Raw genomic sequence first — 23123 nt, 5'->3', positions numbered from 1 at the left:
GAATGCGTTTCTTTTTAGGGAAGTACTCGCCTCCTTGGTGCTTACTGAACTTTTTGAGAACTGAGAACACATCGCCAAGTGGGAGCCGATGCATTAGTTGGTTTCCGCTCATTTATGATACAAAACAAATGCTGCTTGTGTCTCTTCACTTTGCACCAGTTACATGTGTTCCAGCTGCCAATGAGTGTGACCGTGCACATAGTTTATCCATCCATCAATAGAGCGACTAACCTTTTTCACCAAGGATCCTGCCCCGCTTTGTTACTGATCACACACACACACACACCATGGGGTCAGCTTATCATCAACGATTGACTAAATATGGACTCTCTCTCTGAACGAGTCCAACGTGTTTCTTAAGCAACAGCTGAAGTATTTTTCCCGTTAACTTCTTGGCAGTGTGTTCTTTTAAGCTCTTCTCCTGAAAGGGGTTCAAAGAGGCAGAGATTTAGCTCGAGGAGAGAAAGTGGCTCGTTGTTCTGTTTCATTTTTATTTTTTTACGAGGTCAATAAGGAACAAACTTAGGGAAAATAGAGATGTCATTGCACAACAGTTAGCCTTAGGTTAAACCAGAGGAGAACATGCACAAGTGTTTACACCCAAACTGAATATCAATGTAGGCCAAGCCAGACCTATTGGCAAGCTGCCTACTGCAGTAATGAGGATCACTTTGTGTGTTAATCTTCTTTTTTTTTAAATATATATATATATATATATTTCCTTTATATGCATGAGTCACACCCTAACGTACTTCTTCCTTTTTATCTGGAATTGCAAAACCGTGTCTTATTTTTCTTTCCTTCTATCTTTGAATTCAATGTTATCTCGCTTGACATCAGAATGTTGCGGAAACTGGACACGATTGTGAAACTGCAGCCTATCACAGTTGTATTCAAATATGGGGAAAAAATGTGCGGTCGGTAGGTAGGCAGCTCCAGAGGGAGAATTCGCAGGGCGTTGTCTTTGAGGGATCACCAGAGAGAGAAGAGAAGCAGGAACGTGTCAGAACAGGCTCAGCCAGGTCTGTGGGCAAACCGAGGCCATGAAGTCTCTCTCTCTTTGCTCTCTCTTTGCTCTCTCTCTCTCTTTGCTCTCTCTTTGCTCTCTCTCTCTCTTTGCTCTCTCTTTGCTCTCTCTCTCTCTTTGCTCTCTCTTTGCTCTCTCTCTCTCTTTGCTCTCTCTTTGCTCTCTCTCTCTCTTTGCTCTCTCTTTGCTCTCTCTCTCTCTTTGCTCTCTCTTTGCTCTCTCTCTCTCTCTCTTTGCTCTCTCTCTCTCTTTGCTCTCTCTTTGCTCTCTCTCTCTCTCTTTGCTCTCTCTCTCTCTCTCTGCTCTCTCTTTGCTCTCTCTCTCTCTTTGCTCTCTCTCTCTCTGCTCTCTCTTTGCTCTCTCTCTCTCTCTTTGCTCTATTTGCTCTCTCTCTCTCTTTGCTCTCTCTTTGCTCTCTCTTTGCTCTCTTTCTCTCTTTGCTCTCTCTCTCTCTTTGCTCTCTCTCTCTCCGCTCTTTCTTCCCCCTTTGTTCAGCTGTGTTTTAATTCAGGGATCTCTGATTCTCTGAGGTCTACGTTTCAAGGTGTAATCTGGTCGAAACCATTTTTGTATCCCAATGTTCTCTTTTTTAAGACACAACTGATGTATATCATTGTCATCGTTCAGTATCCCGCAATTCATTTTGCATCAGTTGTTTAATACAATGTTCAGGTGGGGTAGATCTGCAACTCACAAAGTTAGTAAATCTCACATAATCACGAGGTCGTTCCCAACCGGGGGATTGTGACCCATTCAAGGGGTTGCAAGACAAAAAGCAAGCAGACAAAAAAACATTTGTGCTACAAAAACCTATTTTATTTTTTCAGACCGTCTTCTAGTTGTTGTTTTTCTTGTGATTTGTAGGATTTTTATGAAACTTAAGGCCTTTAACACTCCATTGTCATTGTTTTTTTCCTTTTTAGCAGCCTAATATACTTTGTAGACAGCATTAGAATTCGATTGATTCGGGCTGAATCTGACAGTTATTTTAATTATCAATGACTCTATAGATTATTTGTTTGATTAATGCCAGAATATAGTAAAAAATGTCAACCTCAATTACAAAGACATTTGTAAGTGGCATTTTCAAACTGCTTGATTCTGTCAAAATACATTAAATCTATAATACTGTAAACTGGGGCTGGGCAATACATAGATATTATATCAATACCGTGATACGAGACGAGATCTCATCTGTCTATTCTAATATGGCACTTGATGTTCTCCATATCGCCCAACCCTAATGTAAACAATAGAAAAGCAGCAAATCCTGACATTTGAGAAGCTGGATGCAGAGATTGTTCGATGAATCAGTTTGTCCATTTTCTGAATAAACAGTGTTCCCCGTGTCCATCATCTTTGGAAGGTAAATGTCACAGCTCATTCGGTCAAATCAGGCGTCATCGAACCTGCCCCAGTTTTCCACTGGTATTTCCCACCTTTCCCACCAGTTTTCCAAGGCCAAATTCGTGATGATAAGCCTGGAATTTGTGTTACTTGACAAACAAACCAGATCTACCTGAATGCGTCATTAGTTTTTGGAGTGATTTCAACCTGGCCGTCTCTGTGATTGTGTCCTTCAGAGGATCTATACCTCAAACTAGGACGTGGCAAACATCTGTTTCTCTCCCTCCTCCACACGCCGTCTTCTCACCACGTGCTGTTCTTCAACTGCTTCATATATGTTCGATTGATCCGGTTGACAATGAAAACCATGCTCTGTATTTACAGAAGGAAGGAAGGGAAGGGAACATTCCAGTAATTCAAAGGTTTACCTGCCAGCGTGCATTCTGCAGGTCTGGCTCGCTCTCTGTGCAAGTGTTGCCTGTTAAGACACGACCATCAGCATATCTCCATCTGGAATGAGGGAGAACAGTACGTCTGACATGGGCTCATTTTGGATTTTTATTCTCCTTTGGGGAAGGTTCATACTTGGGAAGTAAAAGCTGATCCAGAGTCAGCTGCAGCCCATTGGCACTCATAATCCTGTATGTGTCAGTCAGTGGGGACTCTGCGTAGGTGGAGTCTGTTTAGTTGTTGATCGTGAACCTTGGTTACCGTCTCCAGTCACGCAGAATAACAAAACATGCAACTGTGACGTCGATCATAAAGTTTCCTCTTGGGATGCGGCTAATGAACAATCTTCATCATTGATGATCTCAGCAGTTTAATTAATTGTTTAGGTTAGACGATGATGGCAAATTCTCATCAAGTTTTTCAGATCCCCAAAGTGTTTTTAAATTACTTGTGTTGTTAAAAAATAAAGGTATTTAATTTATAATGATATGAAACTGAAAAAACTGAAATCAACTAATATTGGCCGTTTATTACAAATAACTTTGAATTGATAAGTTCATCAATTGTTAGGATCGCTGTCAATTGTGTGGTACTTGACTCATCAGTAGTTCCTTCTCACCAGCTGATTGATTTAGTGTTTTACCATTCATAACATTGGTGAAACAATAGAAGTTTTCTTTAAGTACTTCATCGGCCCTGCAGTAGAAGAAAAACTGAGATCTTTCACTGAAATGTTATGAACGACAGAGAATTAGCAGAGCAGAAAAACACCAACCACTGAAGAAGGAAGTGTCTTAAGTGAGAGTAAAACTCCTCTCTGTTTATTCAGAAGCCGTGTTGAGAACTGGACAAAAAGGCTGCTTAATGGAGCTTTTATTTTCAATGTTTGTGGCCACTTGAACCTGTGCATAAATGATGTGAGTCTCCTGGTTTAATTGCGTTACTGGTCAAAAAAGCCTGACAATGCATTGCAGTCAATGTGACTGAAATACTACGCAGAGATGCAAGTGAATTAGTGATGATGGCGATGTGGTGGTGGAACCTCTTGGCAGTGTTCATGTGAAGTCAAATATAAAATAACACATCAGTTAAATTTTCAGAAAAGTTTAGTTGCATATAATGAGTTTTATGTTCAAGGGTCTTACAGGTACGGAAGCCAGTGAGAAAAAGACATCTGGTGATCCATTTTCTAAGTCTGATCTAAATAGTTTTCTCTCCTGTGTTTATGATTTAAAAACAGGTGAAAAAAGGTTTAATATGTATGATAATATTTCTAAGTTCATTAATAGTTGTTTTTTCATCTGTAAGTTTTGTGCGGTGAAAATTTAAAAAAAGTGTTTGTTGTTGTAATACTAATGTCGGCCACAAGAGGCGTCAGTGCAAATCTACCCCATGTACTAAATATGACAAAGTGTGTTTTCTTTCAGGTGAGTTTTAATTTGCATAACTTGTTAACATACAACATATGTTTAGAATGCATGGAGGAGTTAAAACTCACCTGGAAGACAACAATGAGCCTGGCACAGATGCTTTTTTTTCTCACCTGTTCTTAAATCAAGAAAACGATTTTAGATCAGACTTAGAAAATGGATCACCAGATTTATATTTCCTCACTTGCCTCTTAGGGCCTCTGTATCAGTGAGATGATGCCTGCTAACACTGTTTTCAATTGATGTGTAATTTGTTTGAATGCTGATTAATTCTCAGATGTTGTTGCGTGAGAGCGGCTTTGCTTTCACTTAATTTGTTCAGCGCAAAGCTGCAACAAATAGTGAGATAATCAATCAGTCAATCGTTTTTGGACAAAACAAGCTATTTGAAGACGTCACCTTGGGCTCTGGGAAGTTTTTGACACTTTACCCAAAAATGTTCGACAAAGGATTAATCAACAATTAACCGAGAAAATAATCAACAGTGTAAGTGATAATTAAAGCCCAAGTTCAGAGTTAGACCAACTTGATCTTCAATGTTTCACAATGTTGCCAACAGAAACAGTCCCCTGCCATCCAACAACCAAAGTTATTTATTGGATCGCTGCTCTGTGCAAACATTTGCAGTGTTTACTCGCGGGTGCCAGTGTCTGTGAGAAACATGCCTACACATTTGTCTGTTTATTGCAGTGAAAACTTATGCTCGCTATGTTTTAAACAGGCCTTTGGCAACGCTAAAACGACAGAGAATAACAACTCCAGTCGCTTTGGGAAGTTCATCCAGCTCAACTATCTGGAGAGCGGTGTCATCAGAGGGTAAGGCTTCATGTTTTATGTTTCTCACCAACCGTCGCTACTTATTTAGTCAATAACTTCTGCAGCAGAGTTTACAGTTTATCTTGGGTGATATATTTGTTTAGTTTAACAGTTCGTTTTCCTTGTGTCATAATTGTACGATGTTGGCAACCGCACCAAAGCTTCATAGGTTTTCTTGACATTCTCTTTTTGTGTGTCTCTTGCAGGGCAGTTATTAAGAAGTACCTCCTGGATAAGTTCCGCCTGGTGTCCAGAGATCAAGGGGAGAGGTATATTAAAAACACTCGGAAACCGAGTTGAGATGAAACTTACGTGAGCCCTGATTGTGTATAATGGTGCTCTGTGACCTCTGACCCGCAGGAGCTACCACGTGTTTTACTATCTGCTGGTGGGCGCGTCCAAAGACGAGAAAAAGGAGTTCCATCTGTTGAAGCCGCAAGATTATCTCTACCTCAAGCAGGTACCTTTGATCCACACACTTTACAACAGCAGAGACGGGGGAGGAGCAGCTTTATATTGTCAAACGGGGAAAACCAAAGGTGGATGTTTTATAGAGACAGACCCACAACATCTAGAAACTTCTCACTCGCATAAAACTGTTAAACTGCAGGTGAACTAGGCTTCAATGAGCTGCTTTCCCTCAAAATCATTTTATTATCTTGAGAAGTTCAGGCCATGTTGACATAATGATACTGTTGCCTATTTCGTCCTTTTTATTTATGTCTTTTAAAAAAGTCAATCTACCGGTATTTATAGAGAGCACTTACAAATAACACACGTTGACCAAAGTACATTATAGAGACTCAGATAAAACCTCAAATATTAACAAGAAATCAATGAAGAAAAGAGACAATTCCTTCGTCTGGTTTCTACATGTGTGGACCTTTAGATCGCCGGTGTTGTCTGTTTCCATTCATACACCTCTGTGGCTGTGCTTTATAATATTAAGCACCTCTTTCTCTTCGTGTTCCTTCTGACTGTTCTGCAGGAAGTGCTCCCTTTAGATGGCGAGGAGAAACTTAGGCATGAGTACAAGAGGCTCCATCAAGCTATGGAGATGGTTGGCTTCCTGGCCTCCACCAAGAAACAGTATGTATGATTTTTGATAATGAACAACACAACAGCAAAGCTGAAAGCCGGAGTCAAACTGACCAGTGTAGCTTTACTGACCTTTACAGCAAATCTCAGTCAGACGGCGTTTACAACGCTTACACACAGCTCACAGTTAGCCGTTACAATCTAAAGATATTGTAGGTAGGCAAAGTCATTTGTTCTTCAACTGAACACTGTCGGAAGAGTTCCTCGTTTCTACACTGGTGTCTGTAACAGGTCACAGCTTGTCAAGTCAAGCAGGGGAAAAAATGCGGCAAGCGTTGTCGTCAAGCGCCTGGCGGCCTCGGGACACCTCGCACACATTAAAGCGTGAGCAGCATAGTTTGTAACCTGTTCAGGTTGGTCGTCCTGGTGAATAACTGAAGAGACTGCTTAGATGAATAAATCGACAGAGCAACGCACAGTTGGACCTTGTTTTGTTGATTCTCACTTCGGTGAGCTGCAGCATTTATTCACGAACAAGCAGAAACCTGAACTGTACATTTACTTCCACCTGACAACTTTACTGGTCATTTCTTCTCTGCACCCGATTGTCAACACCCGTCTGCTCTCTGAGCGCATCCAACGTCAAGCTCTCTCTCCTCCTCGGCCGCACACTCGCTACAGCCACACTACGTCACTCCTATAACATGTTCACCAAACTGTCACGACACCCTAAATATGGGCTCGAAACGCCACGTTTGAAACATAATGTGTATATCCAGGAAAATATACATTTTATACAGAAAACAACTGTGACACAAACTTCTGGTTTGAGGTTTTCAGGTGGCGGTAGTAACAAACACGTTGCGCAACAACCTCGTGTGTATTGAGAAAGTTGATCGCAGAGGCCAAGACGTCATCACTGTCGAGCCCATTCATTTTGAAAGAACAATGGCCAATGGTGCAACTTCATGGAGTCACCCGTCATCACCTATCAACTAGCAAGGTTAAAATAGACGGCAAAAGAGATGTAAATAAGATTCCAAACTATTCATATGTCAGTACAGAGTGTGAGAAAGAAAGTGTGTGTGTGTTCAACTGAAGCCTGGTGCAACGGGGCAAACCGAATATGAAACAAGTCAGTCAGATTTGTTGTTGAAATGGATATTGAGACGAAAACCTTTCATGGAATATAAAGTATGCAACTGAAAATACACAGCTAGTCAAAATGATGTACATGCTTTTCAGCCAGAAATAAGCCGTGTGTGTGTGTGTGTGTACTTCTACTGTGCAGGATATTTTCCATCCTCTCTGCCATCCTGCACCTGGGCAATGTGACGTACACGCAGTCGGAGGACACTGAAGTCCTGGATGTTGGACCTGCTGAAGTTTTGTCCACACTGTCTAACCTGCTCAAAGTACGTTCCCGAAGTGAAACTAATTGATTTATGTCTGCTAATTGCTAAATTATCATCTGGAGTTATCATCTGCAGTCTCCATTTGATTTCTGGTGTTCAATAAAAAGCCTGTACTTGGGATGAAATCACAGTAACTCTTGGAAATGAACTGCGTCATCACTACACCCAAAATAGCTCTCTGTTGAGAACAAACATGTTTCAACCCGTTGTGTTTGAGTCATGACTAGGGCTTTTGTGTGGGATAAATAATGTGTGACACAGTGTGGTGAAACTCTCTGTTTAACTGTTTTTCCAGGTGAAAAAGGAGCAACTGGTCAAGACTTTGACCAAGAGGAGAGTAGTGACCGCCAACGCCACCGTAGTATCGCAGTACACACTACAAGAGGTATATAGTGAAATGTATTATTCGAGCTGCCCCTTTTAAGTTTAATTATTAAATCATTAAATATGATATGAATATGTTGAGGTCTGCAAAAGCTTTTTATTTCACTTGAGTTTGAGTTGTAATTCGCTTTGTGTGATGTTTCTGTGTGTTTAGGCCTCCACAGTGCGGGACTCCATGGCCAAGTCTTTATACAGTGCTCTGTTTGACTGGATCATCCTTCACATCAACCACGCAATGTTCAACAGACGAGACATGAAGGAGTCGGTCACCGTAAGTCTCACAGGCATAAACTGCAGCATTGGCTGCAGGAGGCCTGCATGTTTAGTCAAATTGGAGAGGGGGAAAAAAATACTTTCAGTCTGCATGATTTTGACTTTAAAGTTAATTTGCCCACTGGAACATTTTAAAATCATATTCAAATATAACAAAGTATCATCAAATGCAATGCTGAAAAGGGAATTATATGATTTCTGTGCTCTCGTGTATCTGAAGTAAAGGTTGCATTTCATATCAGAAATACAAACATGCATAAGAACATAGGTTTAGCGTCACGTGACGTAGCTATTGAATATTGTGATCAAGGTTCCGGTGTGCTGCTGTTTTGTATGTTGGTTATGAATTGTGCTGTTTTCTGTTGTGTGTTTAGTGTTTGTCCATCGGCGTCCTGGATATGTTTGGATTCGAGAACCTCCAGACAAACAGCTTTGAGCAGCTGTGCATCAACTACTCTAATGAGAAAGTGCAGTGTTACATCAACCAGCACGTCTTCAAGCTCGAGCAAGTCAGTGTTTTTTGTTTTCTTCATTTGAATGTTTGGTGACATTCAGGGGTGGTTAGTCTTCATTCTGTATTTGGTCTCTGCATGGCCGGCACTTTTTATTAAATGTCTAATTGCCTTTGTAGCCTGTGCAGTGAGTTACCACTGTGCCTGCAAAAATCTTTAAATATCTGAAATTATGTTATCAAAATGCAGGACTTGCATTGTCTTACAGACAGATTTACTGCAGTGTTTTAACTCCATAAAGCAGTCCTTTAAGTGTTTCTTGGTGCTTTGCATTTTTTGTTTATTATTCTTGAATCCAGTTGGCATTAAGTCGTCTTGAAACTTGCAGGCACTGTATTTACTGTTTGGCTGTTACGAATACATCTCTTCGTCGGTGCCACAGACGCACGCACATTAATGTACATTTAACCAAGTATTTAAACAAGTGACCGATTTATACATTTGTTGAAATTTCAATATATTACAGGAAGATTATGTGTCAGAGGGCATCACCTGGCAAAACATCGACTACACTGACAACAGCGGCTGCATTCAGCTGATCAGCAAGGAGTCAACCGGACTCTTTGACCTGCTGGATATGGAGAGCAAGTAGGTGAACATGTAACATTCTCCCCCGCTGTGATTTCTCACACTCGACATATGATGGGACGAGCATTGGAAATTAGCAGTGGCTAGGAAGGCTGCGATACACTGCATTGGACAATTATTTTACAATTCTACATGTATTTGTCCTTACCAAATAAACATGAAATTAAATTAAATGATGGTAATATCATCTTAATATCATATGGGTCAACGAAATCAAAATGCATGTTTCGATCCTGCTTGGAATTCATGTTTTTACATGGATGTCAACATGCCTTTAAGTAAGCACAACTGCATGCATGATCATTGTAAATTGATATTAGATAAAACTCAAAAAAATTAATATTATTTTTGTATTGTATAGTTTTTTCAGTAAAATGCTCTCGTACAGTATTGTGTATCATGAAATCATCATCTCAGCAAGTGTTTTTCGACCGTTCTAGTCGATCAGTTGATGTTGCTTTTGATATTCTGTACCACATACCGTATGTTATGCATACGTGTTCGTATGGTGGAAGTCAACTGTTGATTAAGTCCCGTTTTAGAAAGAGATTTGTCCGCTTGACTTTTCACTTTGCGATGTTAGCGTTTTGTCCACGCTATTTTCGTAGATTCCTCTTGGAATGCGTGCTTACGATCTGGCACCTGGTCGCTATGTTTTTTTTAATAGAGGTTGGCGCCCAGAAACACCCCGAACAACACAAAATAAGAAAATACAGGCAGAAGGCCTGCAGATACAGACACCGCCACACACTTCTAGTGGGTTATAACTGAGGATTCAGAGGGATTACCTTTGTGTGGGTCTATACATTGTCTTTTAAGAAACTGATATTCTGTCTGTCTCTCTGTGTATCTTCAGCGTCCCTCAGGCCACAGATGAAACCCTGTTGGACAAGTTGAAGCAGCAACATGGGGACAACCCATTAGTTGTTCCGTCCTCACATGGAGAGCCTACTTTTGTCATTCAACACTTTGCTGGAAGGATTAAATATCACATCAAGGTGGGGTATATTTCCCACACTGCAAACCTCTTTATTCTACAAAGTAAATAATACACATTTGAAATGCAACAAAAGTACACTGTGACACAGTGATGGGTCTGCAGTAGCCTTGTTAGATAAGCCACCGTGAGAAAAACCTGGAAAATCTTTGAACGAAGTGAATGATTAATGCTGCGCCCTCCCCCCAAGAAGACTGTTGTTGCACTGTGAAGTTGAAGGTTGTGAATACAAGTAATGCCTGTGGGGCTCCCTTGTGCAACTGCAACAAGAAAACAAGGAATCCGGCATGTTAATCGTGATTCTTTTTGTTCTAAAGGATTTCCGGCAGAAAAACACGGAGCACATGCGTCCTGAAGTCATATCACTTCTACGGAGCAGCGAGCGGGCGTTTGTTCATCAGTTGGTTGCATCCAGTCCAGAAGCGCTGTTCAGATGGGGAGTCCTCCGAGCCACCATCCGCATCCTCTCAGTATTCAAGGAACTGGGCCGCCAGCGGGCAGAATCACGTAAGTAGCTTTAGTCGCTCATCGAGCCGCATTTTCAGCAGCTGAAATAATAAACCTTGTTTAAAAAAAAAGTGCAAAATGCATCTTTGCCGGAATGACGCGTTTGTTTTACTGACTTTTTCTGAACGACTCAGTCAGCTTCCATCTCAACATGTTTGTATTCTTTTGAGAAATGTTTTATTACATACAACAGATTTGTTGCTTTGTCGCCACAGTATCTGCTCGACGAGGCTCTCGCAAAACCCTCAAAGACATGAAAAAGAGCAGCAGTGCTTTGTCAAGCCTGTCCAGGTAAATGTACTACACTAATGCGCTTATAGTTGATTTTACCGCCACTGACATGTCTCTGTTCCAACCTACCTTTCATTGTGATACAACCAAATGTATTCGAACTGACAATGGGTTTTAGATCAGGCAGGCATTTTCTGTTTTAGAGAATTAACAATTGATTAACAACTGTAGCAATCAACCATCCAGATTACATCCCAAACACAGGCACAAATACTATATTCATTGCTTTTTCATTCATTCATTCATTTACTCATTTATTTATTCTTAGATAATGAGTTAGTGAAGCTTTATTTATTAAGGATATCTCATTGAGATCTCTTATGGAGAGAAGAGTTCGACTATATTACACAAACACAAGATCACAACAAGAAAATATATTCTCACAAAACAACAGTCACTCTTTTTCAAAGACAAAATAGTGACCCAGAACAAACCACGCATGTGCCTTAACATTAATGATCAGCTGTTACGGTATGCTTGTCAAAAAAAAAAAAAATACACCTTAAAATGTAATACTTTCTGACATTTACAGCAACAGCCTGACTCTGGATTTCTCCTTTGATCGCTCTGATGAACATCCTCTTGATGTATTTGAAGACATCTTTGTCAATTATGAAAAGAGAACGTAAGTGGGCCTCATGGTTTAACACACACTGATGTGTTAGCTTTTCAGTTTTTTATTTCCAGAGCTGCATGTTGAGTTTCATCTTTTCTGTCTTTTCTGCAGGAAAAATCGAGGCAGTCGACAAAAGCAGCTCATTCCAAAGGTAAACTGCTGATGATGGTGTGGGAGCCACGTTAGAGTTAATAAGATGCGTTTGGTTATTTAGTAGCAAAGATGTTGACATGCTCCTTTAGTAAGGCTGCCGATTACGTCATAGCATTGAGCACAGAGTGAATCTTGTTGAGTAAACTTTTAAAACAGAGTCTGAAGATTCATTTTGCGAGAAGGTTATTTGCCAACACACCGACGACAACAGTGACGGTGGTAATGTGGATTACCAGAGAGAGAGAGAGAGGAGATTGCTGCTACAAACGGGTGCAGTGTTGGTGAAGCTCACAGCTTTTTACGTCATTTCAAAACCAGTACTGTTCCACTGATCTTTGTCTATCTTAAAAAGTGAAAATGAGTTTGTTCATTCTTCAGCTCATCCTTTCATCCACATGTCCGTCCAAAGTCCTTTTGTTGCGGGAGTCAGAAAGCTGACCGACTTTATTCTGCTTCTTCAAACAGAACCTCATGGATTTGCAGTCCCTCAGACATGTTGTCGGTCTCGCCGCACATGACCGAACCAGCAAATTCATCTTCCACCCTCACCGGAGGACAATGCCCCCGACAGTTGGCACTCAGTTTCAGGTTTGTTCTCTCTGCACCTTTGCTGACCATTATGGCTGTGTTTCATAAAGGACAACTTTAAATCATCACTTCATGTTACATTCATGTATGTGGTCGGGAAGAGTTTGATTCAAGTCTCGAAATGAGATTCATCGTTTGAAGGTGATACTCCTTTTTATCATTGTATTACTAGGATACAAGTAAGGCACTCTTCTACATTACAGTACATCGGACATTTTGTCTGAACTTCAGGCCGCACATTCTTTCTGTTTTGTTTTTTAGATATTTATAATAGAATATGTGGTCTCAGTGACTAATCGGGAGATTGTTTTGGATTTTTGAAGCCTGCCCTCCTCTTCACACTCACTGCCCGTTAACAATCTAAGTCGATTTCAGACTCCAATAGTTTGACCTGTTTGATTAAGAAATCGAGGGTTATTTTACAGCAAGTGAAACCACACTTGAGCTATAGTCTCCCGTATCCACATTTTTTATTAACTACATTACAAAATGCATGTACTTCTCACAGACCTCACTCGGAAAGCTGATGGAGGCAATTGAAAAAGCCGAGCCATTCTTTATTTTCTGTGTTCGCTCCAACGCTGAAAAGGTAACGGCATCTGTGATTCTGTTCCATCATCCTCATTGTTCATGTAATCCTACGTGTTGGACCGGATAACACAGGTCATCACTGGGGAAAATGTTTTGCTTTTGCAGAAGGAGCTGCACTTCGATGATGAACTTGTGCTTCGGCAAATCAAGTACCAAGGCATACTGCAGATGGTTCACATCCAGAAGTCCGGCTACAGTGCCAAATACACATTCAAGGTGGGCAATCCTTCTGAATTATGTTTTTTCGCTTGGTTTAGGTGAAAAAGTTGGTGTATCCTTAAAAGCAAAATTCGACAAAGTGCAATGGAAACAGATTTAGCAAATATATGATGAAGTACCTGATGCATGAGACTTCCACTTCCACTGCAGCTTCTGGTCTGCTGAAGAGATGAAAGCTAGCAGCAGATTAAGGAGTCTCCTCATTGCTCCACACAGATCTGATCTGACCTTCTTCACATTATTACATTTAAAAACAATCAGAAGTGTCATATTTCTATCAGGTTTCCTGCAATGTTTTTCACCGTTTGAGGTCGACTGGTGCTCTTTTAATTACATCATCTTGCTGCGCCCTCTTCTTCTGCAATGGTAAAATGTTTTTTTCCGACTGTAGAATTGGTGCCACCTACTGCTCATCTGGGTGAACCAGCTCCTAATAATTGCATAACTTTAGCGGGTGAAAAAGAGCATTGATTGGCATGTTCTTTTGCAGATTTTATCGAAATTCAATTGAAGTTTGTGACACATTTCGAAGGAAACCTGGCTCGTGAGAAGAAAGCACTTTGCACTTCTGAAACCATTTTCTTTTGATGACAGGAATTTTTTGAGAAGTTCAGAATGTTGCTTCCAAAAGGAGCTACTGTGACGCCAGAGCACATAACTGAACTGCTTGAGAAGATGGAGCTGGATAAGACCACTTATCAAATAGGAAAAAGCAAGGTAAATATTCTTGATCATGTCAGTCATTTGTTCTGAACTTAACTCACCATGGTCCTCTGTATCACAATGGCCAGAGGATGAAACGTTGCCATGCCTGGGAAATGACTTCATACTTAGGTCACCCATGAGTACTGCATGTACCCATGTTTCTGTTGATAGGTTTTGAATTTAACGCATCCAACAAATGACGTGACAAGCAGGAATTTTGTGAAGATTAAAATGTCTCTTAAAGTTTATTATTGTTATGAATCACTTCCTAAAAAGACATGGCAGATGTCATGCTTTACTTAAAGTCATAAAAACACATAAAAGTCACATAATGTAAGTCATGCATGTATTAAAATGTACCACAGATAACACAGTATAAATGTTCCCAGTGGTTTCATCAAGTGTGCGCCTCTCTTTCATCTGCTCAGGTGTTTCTCAAGGAGAAGGAGCGGCAACTGCTCCAAGACACTCACAACAAAGAAATGATGCGTCACATCATCATCATGCAGCGCTGGTTCCGTGCCATTCTGTTACGGATCCATTTCCTGCAAAAAAAAGATGCCACAATGATTATACAGGTACCATTCATCGTATAAAATACTGTAAAGAAAAGCATACAACAAAAGAAAAAAAATGTATTATTTACAACAATAGAGTAATAAGTATTAAGTGTTTTAAGAAGAAATGCTGACACCAGTGCAAAATAGAATAGCAATAACAGTAAATAGAGTAAAATAATAAAATAGAAAAAGTAAATTACAACAACATAAGATTAAAAAGTAAAATTATACGGTGCCTAAAAATAATACATCCCTGTGTCTTTCCTACTCGGTATCCTGTCAAAAAAAGAAATATAAAGTCACACAAACAAGTTAAAGTACAACATATTAAAGTTGACAGAGGATTTCTGGTGTTTTTTTGTTTTTTTTTAGAGGAACTGGCGTGGGTTTTACGAGAACCAAAACCGAGCTGCTACGGTGATCCAGACAGCATGGAGGAGTTCGCTCAAGAAGTCAAATCGCCAACATCAGACGGAGGACGATAAGAACATGTCCAAGACCCGGCCTGGACGGGACAGGTACGTACTAAACCTACACAACTGCATGATTTTAGAAAAAGAAGCCAGCACATGTATGTTTAGCAGGTTCCTCAAGACACGTGAAAATGAAAAGTGTAAATATTGGATCCATGTTGTTGACATAACATGACGGGTGTACTGGGATAATGTGCTGCATACAGAACTGCCTCTATGATCACAATTTTACTAAATGTTTGTTTAAAAACCAGATCAGGTAGTGTGTTTGTCTTTGAAAAAACTATTTTCTTATAAAGCCGAAGAAGCAATGTAAATAAAAATGCTAGTTACTGTAGTGGGCAAATATTAAAAAGCATAAACAAATATTTTTGGCATTTTCTGTTCTGTTCAGTTTACTGTACACAATGTGCATTTTTGGTGGAATTAGATTCAAAACCTAAAATAAAGCACAAGCCTTTGTATTATGGATATGTTTTTGTGATGCCAGTCTGATTTTAGTGGTTCTTACATAACAGTTTGACAAAAAGGGAGTTGACGAGGCAGCAAGAAGTGGAGCTCAGCCCCAACAGGACCCAGCAGAGGTCCATGAGCAGAGAGAAGCGAGAGGGCAGAGGATCCCCTCCCCCTCTCAACAGGCCCCTCTCCCTCCCACTGGAACCTAAAGTTGGCAGTGATGACCGCACCAGCCCCTCTAAAAGCAGCTCGCTGCAGCGCTACACAGACGGTGGGGCCTTGAAGGAGAAGGCGGAGCGGTGGACGGGAAGAAAGAGCGACGGAGAACGGACGGACGAATCAAGTCCAGAACTACGGCGGCGCCAAGGCGTTCGGAAAGAGTTTCAGTAAGCATCCTAAAGTCAGAGAAATCGTTCTCCACAAATGTTGGACATAATGTATATCTTGATGCTTTTACCAATACTTGCAAAGTCCCACAATAGTCCACAGCTCCGCTCTTCTTTCCTTCTGCAACGCAGGCTCAAAGGGAAGTCCATGTCTGTTGATGAACTATCAACGATCAGCTCATCAGGCTCCGATAGCTCACCCTCTACCAACGAGGTAATCTTTGTCAATATGGTATGACATCATTTTAAAAACTCTAGAACATTCAATCCATTTAACGTTTTGCTCCTCGTACAGTTGTAAGTGTCCTGTACAACAATAAATGTTGGCGTTTCAAAGAACTGTAGTTATGTGTGCTGTAAACTGACAACGACACAAATGGAGGCTCCTTACGCATGAATCAAAGAAGGGCTCCCAGTCTGTGCCTCATCACGTTTCCTGGCCCAATCAGGTCAGGGTGCGTTTCCGCAAGCAGCCCAAACGCAAGCGGCGCTTAGCCTACACCCGCAGCGGTCTGTTGAACGTTGGGATCTCCAAGGAGAGCGAGTACTGGAGCTTTCCGCTGCCTCCCATCAGCCCCCATGTAGCCAGCCTGAGGGGCGCGGCCAGTAGCGCGGATCTCCGGGCCGCCAAATCCCAGGTCAAGGTACTGACCGAAGGGACATTTAGACCGACCACGGCTCTCCTCTGCATGCAGGCCTTGCATGTGTATGTCTCAAACGGATTGAAGGTTGCATTGCTCTGGGACACTTATCGTTTCTGTGCAGCAGCCAAGGAGGCTCTCGTTTCCGAAACGCAAAAAAGGAATTCTTAAAAGCCCATTTCCAAAGCTCATTTCTGATCTTTTTTGTCTCTTTTTTTTCTTCAATGAGCTTCAGGTCAGCAGGTACAGTTCAGAGTTCCCACAGAATATGGTGTATCGCTTTACAGTCACAGTTTCTTCGCCTGTCTTCATTTTAAAGTAACTTTAATTATTTTAGCTTGTTGCTTAATTATTTTAGCTTGTTGCTTAATTTCTGTTCATTTTGTTCATGTTTATAGTACAAAAACCTAAAATACCATACGACGAATGAATTATGATTGATGAATCTGATTTAGGCAATGATATGACACTATTTGATTTTTGTTCAGTCTTTTGTCATGGACACACTGTAATCTACTGTACATGGTATGCTAACAAACTAATCATTGAATAAACATCACTGGAATATTGTTACTCACAAAAACTCACATTTAATAATGAACATATAAACAGGGGAAGATTTAAGAATCACTTGAATCTGTAAATAACAAACGTTTTAACACAATGTTATTGATATATGTACTAACTTTGCTCATACTGATTTAAATCCAAAAAGGTCACCGTTCAGCTGGTGGCAGGAGACAGTGCAGCTTTGCATGACTTATGGTGAAGGACTACCGCTATGTTGCTAATAATACATCAGTTTTATGTGGCCTGGTTTGGTGGTGGTGGTGCAGCCGCTGCATGGCGGGGAAAGGTGGTTTTTCTTACGATAGTTTGTTCTTTCGAGTTTTTGGTTAGCAAGTTATGTATTTTGGCTGAGAGCATGTTCATGTTTTGATACTGTTGCAGACACCAGCAGAAACTGATGGGTCAAGGTTCAGTTTTCTAGCCAAGAGCACCAATGAGGACTCGGGACAACAGGGATCGAACCAATCACAACTCACAACTCCTGAGAGGTAAAACTCTCTCGCTCAGTTCAAAGGAAATTGTTTAATGTTTTCAGGACCGAGCTTCATGTTTTAACAATACTTACTGTCGTTGATATGTTGCTGCATGGAGGTGATACAGACTGTCTTTTGTACAGGATTTGGTTTCTCAGCAGATTCCTGAAAAAGCGGGCGCCTAAATATTCCCCGGTCAACGACCCTCCATCAAATAAAACAGGTGACCAAAAGCAGCAATCTTAATATATTTAGTTGTACAATGCAGAGTATTAGAAATATACTCCTTCACTTTAAATATGACGCAAAAGGGACAGTTGAAAGCACTGTGGTGAATGTATGTGGGACACGGTCTAAAGGAAAGAGGAAACACTCAGTTTATTGTATGCAGTTTGTCTTATGATGTTGGTGTTTACTGGATCTAACGAGTAGAAGTCACCGTTTACCATCATACATCACTGGTTAACACACTTATCTTTACTGCCATCTGGAGGTTATTTTCTGATCATCTTGAGGAAAAATCCTGTTCATCACCAGTAGATTTCTTGTTAAAATGTTTAATTGCCGTGTCGGACTAATAATGCCACATCTCCCTCGTCTGGCTGCAGTCACCTTGGCCAGCTACACTCCAAATCCCTACCACAGGCCAAACCAGGGCAGTGAGAGGGTCAGCCGAAACCAGACCATTCGAATCAGCCGGGCCACACGGGCGTTGCAGTGCAACACGTCTCTGGACCGCGAGATCACCGACCCCAACGAGCTGCGAAACCTGGACGAATTCCTCGGCATTCAGGTGAGGTCTACGCCGGAGGAGGAGGAGGAGAGCGGCTAACTCGGGGTTTACTTTCAGCACGTTCAAATCTTGACACGCATATGGCTCTCACTTGTTTCTACTGTAGATATGCAGTCATATACTGTCGCCCAGCTACAGAATCTCACACTTTTTATCTATCCACAGAATAGACATTTAGCACACGCATCTAGCTGTCATGGATGGGGCAGTGTGAGTGGCTGAGGGGCGATATGGTGTACATAACCAACAACAACAATGTTGTTAAAAGTGGCATTATGAAATGAATGTGTAACTGGGGGGGGGGGGGACACTGTGAAATAACTTTGGTAAAAGTGCTACAGAGTCATTTTAAACTAGATTATTTTGTAAACATGCAAGATTTTAAAAACAGGATTAAGGGCTATTTAAACTGTTAATGAACAACTTTATTAATTCATAAATGAATCTAATAAAATTAGTTGTTTTGTTTTTAAGTCTGTAATTTGTACTTTTATGTGAAACTTATTTGCTGCCTTCTTGGGGAAGACTCCCTTGGAAAAGAGATTATAAATCCCGATGGGACTATCCTGCTAAAAGTAAAGGTTCAACAAAGGTCAAATTTTAAAACTCGCTCAATTTGATGTACTTTCCTCAGGTGAATGAGCTGCGAAGTAGAAAAGATCTGTCACCAACAGAGAGCATCTTCCTCTCAGCCACTATGCAGTTCAGAGATACCATCAAAGGCATGTACTCCGTCAAGGTCAGTTCAGCTTCTTCCTCTGTACAATCTGTAAGTCTGAACCATTAAGTCACTTATTGTTGTTCTGCTGCTGAATGTCTTACAAACGAGCCAAATTAAGACGATGGAAAGTGGTCACTGACTTTTCATGAATGCTCTGCGACCAACAGAAGCCCCAAATTGGCTACAAAGATCTGATGAAGGGCTACCGCAACAAAGTGAACACACTAGCAGGGTCCAAGAAGAAGAAGACGGATGTCTCGTTGGTGGTCAACTTGTTTCAGTCTGTGCTGGACGGCTTTATAAGGGGCGAGCTAAAACGAGTGGAGTCTGAACCAGCCAAGGTAAATCCGAGATTTTCAGTCAATCGTCAGTCTCTAAACGACTTGGTGGGTATAAACTATCCCTTGACTCGTTCCTAAATCTCACTTCTGGCTTCTCTCAGGCCACCAAGACGACGACGAAGAAGAGGAGGAAAAAGGAAAAATGTGTACGTTGAATATCATTCTCTGCATTGTGAGGGTTTTGCATTGCACGTCCATGTAAATCATCCCAGTGCATTGTCTGTACATCCTCTCTCTTCAGCCTAATAGTCCTCTGGATCACCTGTTCAGCACATACCAGGTGAACATCATGCAGTCGTGTGACTTGTGTGGCTCTTACATCTGGGGAATGGAGAAAGCCTACATGTGCAGTGGTGAGTTCAAAGAGCTGCATGAACACAAAATGTGGCGGCATTTTTTTTTTGTTGTTTAAAAGAGGGACACAATTAAATTGAACTTTATTTTTTCTCCCCTCTGTTTTTTATTTTAAGCTTGCAAGTTAATATGTCACAAGAAATGCCTGTCCAAAATCATCACAGATTGCTCGACACTCTGTGCCAGACAGGTAGATGAACATTTTTAAATACTCCTACAAATACCATATCATGACAGAATAACTTTATTTTAACCTCCTCTTGTCTTTTTCTTGTGATAGGATGACAGTGTACCGGGCTCCCTTCACTTTGGGGTGCAGGTGTCTGTCCTCGCCAGTAAAGCCAACCCTGTGCCCAAAGTGGTGGAGTTGTTGCTGATGCACATGGAGCTGAACGGCCTCTACACGGAGGGTATTTACCGCAAGTCGGGCTCAACCCACCGAGCGAGGGAGCTCCACCAGATTCTGCAGACTGGTAAGTAATGCTCTGCACACCTGCCTCAACTTGTTATGCACACAATGTTGTTTTAGGAACCCAACAAATCTATTCAGATTAGTCAGTTTATGTTAGAGTTCAACGTAACATTGCAGCCACAGGATTTCCCATATTCACTCTACATTCTTTCGCTCCTCTGTTATTGTGTATGTTTACTTATTTGTTGAAATTAAGGGAAATAATAACTTCAGAACTCATGATACCTTGTATGCTGTGTTTTTAAAACAATTTTAAGGAACTACAAAACGCAATACTTTTAATCACATCCTTTGACCCCTGATTATGAGGAATGAAAAGTCATAATAATATTATTGTATGCTTTTTGGTGCGTTTCATCTGTGTTTTTCTGTTTTGTGGCATTAGATCCTGAAGGGCCATGTTTAGACAACTACCCCATCCACACTATCACAGGTCTGGTTAAGCGTTGGCTCAGAGAGCTGCCGGACCCCCTCATGACCTTCTCCCTCTACAGCGACTTCCTGCATGCCGTGGGTGAGTAAATATTGATGGTATGTCTCAAACTGGGAAAAAAACAGGCAATCCCCACATTGGAGAAGCTGCAACTCGTCTCTTCTTTTGGCTTATTTGCTAGAAAATTACTTAACGATGAATCAATTATTAAAATAGTTGCCGATCAATGAATAAGAATAATCCTTTCAGCTTTACTTGTGATCTACTTGTCATAAGTGATAGAAATTCCTGATATGAATGTTTACTCTGACCAGTTTTTGAAGTTGATTGATCTCTAGGACTAAGTCGATTAGTCAACTAATCTGTTATTTGGGTTTTAGTCATCTAAGATTTCTTTCGGCAATTAGTCATTTTTTAAATGTTTTCTCATGCTGACTGACCGATTTCAAAGAAACTTATATGCACGTTCCTGGTAAACGTTATCGTGTTGCTTTTGTGTGGAGAATCTTGGTTCTTCAGATCTGTCGATTAAATCAACTAATCGATTAGACGCCAAAATCCTTTGTTTGAAGGACAACCCTGTTGATCTCGTGTGTTTTTTTTGCCCCCAGAGCTGCCAGAGAAAGCTGAGAGGATAAGGGCTGTATACCAAAAGGTTGATGAACTTCCGCCTGCCAATTACAACACGTTGGAGCGACTCATCTTTCACCTTGTCAGGTAGGACGATCCCTTATTCCCTTCTTCTGCGTCTACTCATTAACTGTAATGCTTACGTCCTGTCTGTTGCCAAAAAAAAAAAGATTTCCACAATATTCTAAAATGTGTGATGCGAAGAATCCGCCACTCCTCACAGTGATTATTTGATTCTGTTGTCGACTTGTGTGAGATAAAAGTCCTTTGAGAGCTTCATGTGAGTGTCTTTTTCTTTTTTTTTTTTTTTTTTTAGGGTTGCAAAGGAGGAAGAGCACAATAAGATGTCACCAAGCTCTCTTGCTATCGTGTTTGCTCCCTGCGTACTGCGTTCACCTGATGTGGATGACCCCTTCCTGGGTATGAAGGATGTGGGCAAGACTACAATGTGAGTGATACCGCACACTCCACTCTTCAGGACATTTTATTTTATTTATTTGCAATTTTGCAATACAAAGTGGAAAGAGTGCAAATGTAAGAAGTCTAAGATAACAATAAGGTACAAAATATAAATACAATATATACAATCCAAAAATGTGTATGGATCATAAAGAGGTCATCGGTAGGGATCAGTCTAGGTGGGGTCGCCTGGCTTCAAAATACTGTACGTGCTCTTGGATACACGCTATGTATTTCTAGAGACGGACATTGTTTTTATGGGGGTGTATTCATCTTTGACCGTGTTGCCTGCAGGTGTGTTGATATCCTGATCTCTGAGCAGCTCAGACGCTACAATGAGAAGATGCAGAATATCCAGGAGCTGGAATACGCGGAGGCCCTGGCTGTCAATCAGCTCAAACTGAGGAGACAAAACACGGTGAGGGAAAACTTCAGGACCAAAAGAATGACACCTGGGTCAATTTCAGTTTTTACATCAATCAATCTGGCTGGAATAAGATTCATAATACTGAGGAAAACTGGGAGATGGCCAGTATAAGACAGAGTTAGCCACACTGTCACCCAATATTTAATGCATATAATGTTTAATCAAAGAAAAAACACCTTTTTCGCATCTAAATGACTTGATGGATAAACCTTTACATTCTTAAGAGTATATTACAGTTGTAGCTCATTTTTTTTGGAATAAAGTGAATTTGGTTTTGAAGGGAATTTGGTTTAATTTATCAGCTGAAACCCAAACCTACTCCAACCACTGTGATCTCTGTGCAGGTTGTTGAAAAGCCTTCAGAGCTGTATGTTCCAGCCCAAACAAATTCTGACGAAATGGAGAGGACCCTCATCGATAGGATCAAATCCATCAAGCAAGAAAAGTGAGCTGAGATTCTTTTCATTGAAGTTAAATGCCCGGTTGGGTAATGCCGATAAATGACATGAGTTTGAATAATAATATCTTGTTTTGTTATTTCCAGGGTGGACTTGGCCTGCAGGTTACCTGACCTGGAGGAAGACCAATCTGACAATGACAACCTGGACTCATCGTCGTCGATGAGCTCAGACAGTCAAGACGACATCCTGGGCAGCCAGGACTCAGAAGGTCAGTAGGGAGGTATAGTATTTTCACCTTCCTATGGATCTAAAGAGACGGTTCACTAGAAAAAAAGAACAACAAAAATGTTGATGTGATTAGGTCGTTTTTTCACCCAACTGAGACAACAACAGCTTTTTTGCAGGACGATCCTGCGTTGTTATTGTTGTTTGTCGCTGGACTAGCCTCATACTAATTCATGAGAGGGCTGTGTTCTTTTTACACAGGGATAAAGTCTGGACATGGCCAAAAAAACAATCAAACCTGCCTTTACATCACACCACTGCACACTTCATATACTCTTTCATCATATACTGCCTGTTCACC

The 23123-nt window shown here is 40.9% G+C and overlaps 1 protein-coding gene across 6 annotated transcripts in view; it reads left to right on the top strand.

The window, feature by feature from the left end:
• Nucleotides 1–23123, top strand: part of LOC306788651 (myosin IXb) — a 28427-nt gene that overhangs the window by 3104 nt on the left and 2200 nt on the right. Inside the window, exons 3-40 of one of the 6 annotated variants that reach the window (XM_079284240.1) lie at nt 4976–5070; nt 5277–5339; nt 5431–5530; nt 6059–6159; nt 7400–7523; nt 7819–7908; nt 8062–8178; nt 8555–8689; nt 9159–9280; nt 10137–10278; nt 10595–10784; nt 11000–11075; nt 11608–11700; nt 11803–11842; nt 12310–12432; nt 12941–13021; nt 13129–13239; nt 13837–13959; nt 14376–14525; nt 14880–15025; nt 15511–15822; nt 15955–16036; nt 16272–16466; nt 17415–17521; nt 17650–17729; nt 18115–18299; nt 18934–19038; nt 19188–19361; nt 19463–19507; nt 19603–19714; nt 19832–19905; nt 19996–20188; nt 20573–20701; nt 21232–21337; nt 21567–21698; nt 22004–22127; nt 22481–22581; nt 22681–22805. In XM_079284240.1, coding sequence (XP_079140366.1) covers nt 4976–5070; nt 5277–5339; nt 5431–5530; nt 6059–6159; nt 7400–7523; nt 7819–7908; nt 8062–8178; nt 8555–8689; nt 9159–9280; nt 10137–10278; nt 10595–10784; nt 11000–11075; nt 11608–11700; nt 11803–11842; nt 12310–12432; nt 12941–13021; nt 13129–13239; nt 13837–13959; nt 14376–14525; nt 14880–15025; nt 15511–15822; nt 15955–16036; nt 16272–16466; nt 17415–17521; nt 17650–17729; nt 18115–18299; nt 18934–19038; nt 19188–19361; nt 19463–19507; nt 19603–19714; nt 19832–19905; nt 19996–20188; nt 20573–20701; nt 21232–21337; nt 21567–21698; nt 22004–22127; nt 22481–22581; nt 22681–22805 — 4603 coding nt within the window. Of the gene's footprint in view, nt 1–4975; nt 5071–5276; nt 5340–5430; nt 5531–6058; nt 6160–7399; nt 7524–7818; nt 7909–8061; nt 8179–8554; nt 8690–9158; nt 9281–10136; nt 10279–10594; nt 10785–10999; nt 11076–11607; nt 11701–11802; nt 11843–12309; nt 12433–12940; nt 13022–13128; nt 13240–13836; nt 13960–14375; nt 14526–14879; nt 15026–15498; nt 15823–15954; nt 16055–16271; nt 16467–17414; nt 17522–17649; nt 17730–18114; nt 18300–18933; nt 19039–19187; nt 19362–19462; nt 19508–19602; nt 19715–19831; nt 19906–19995; nt 20189–20572; nt 20702–21231; nt 21338–21566; nt 21699–22003; nt 22128–22480; nt 22582–22680; nt 22818–23123 lie in introns of all 6 variants that reach the window. The other 5 variants (XM_079284241.1, XM_079284239.1, XM_079284244.1 and 2 more) reach the window with 5 other exon arrangements.

The sequence above is a fragment of the Melanostigma gelatinosum genome (genome assembly GCF_949748355.1).
Source record: "Melanostigma gelatinosum genome assembly, chromosome: 15".
NCBI classification, from domain to species: domain Eukaryota; kingdom Metazoa; phylum Chordata; class Actinopteri; order Perciformes; family Zoarcidae; genus Melanostigma; species Melanostigma gelatinosum.
The sequence above is the reverse complement of the archived record's forward strand: the minus strand, read 5'-3'. Positions and strand labels throughout refer to the sequence as shown.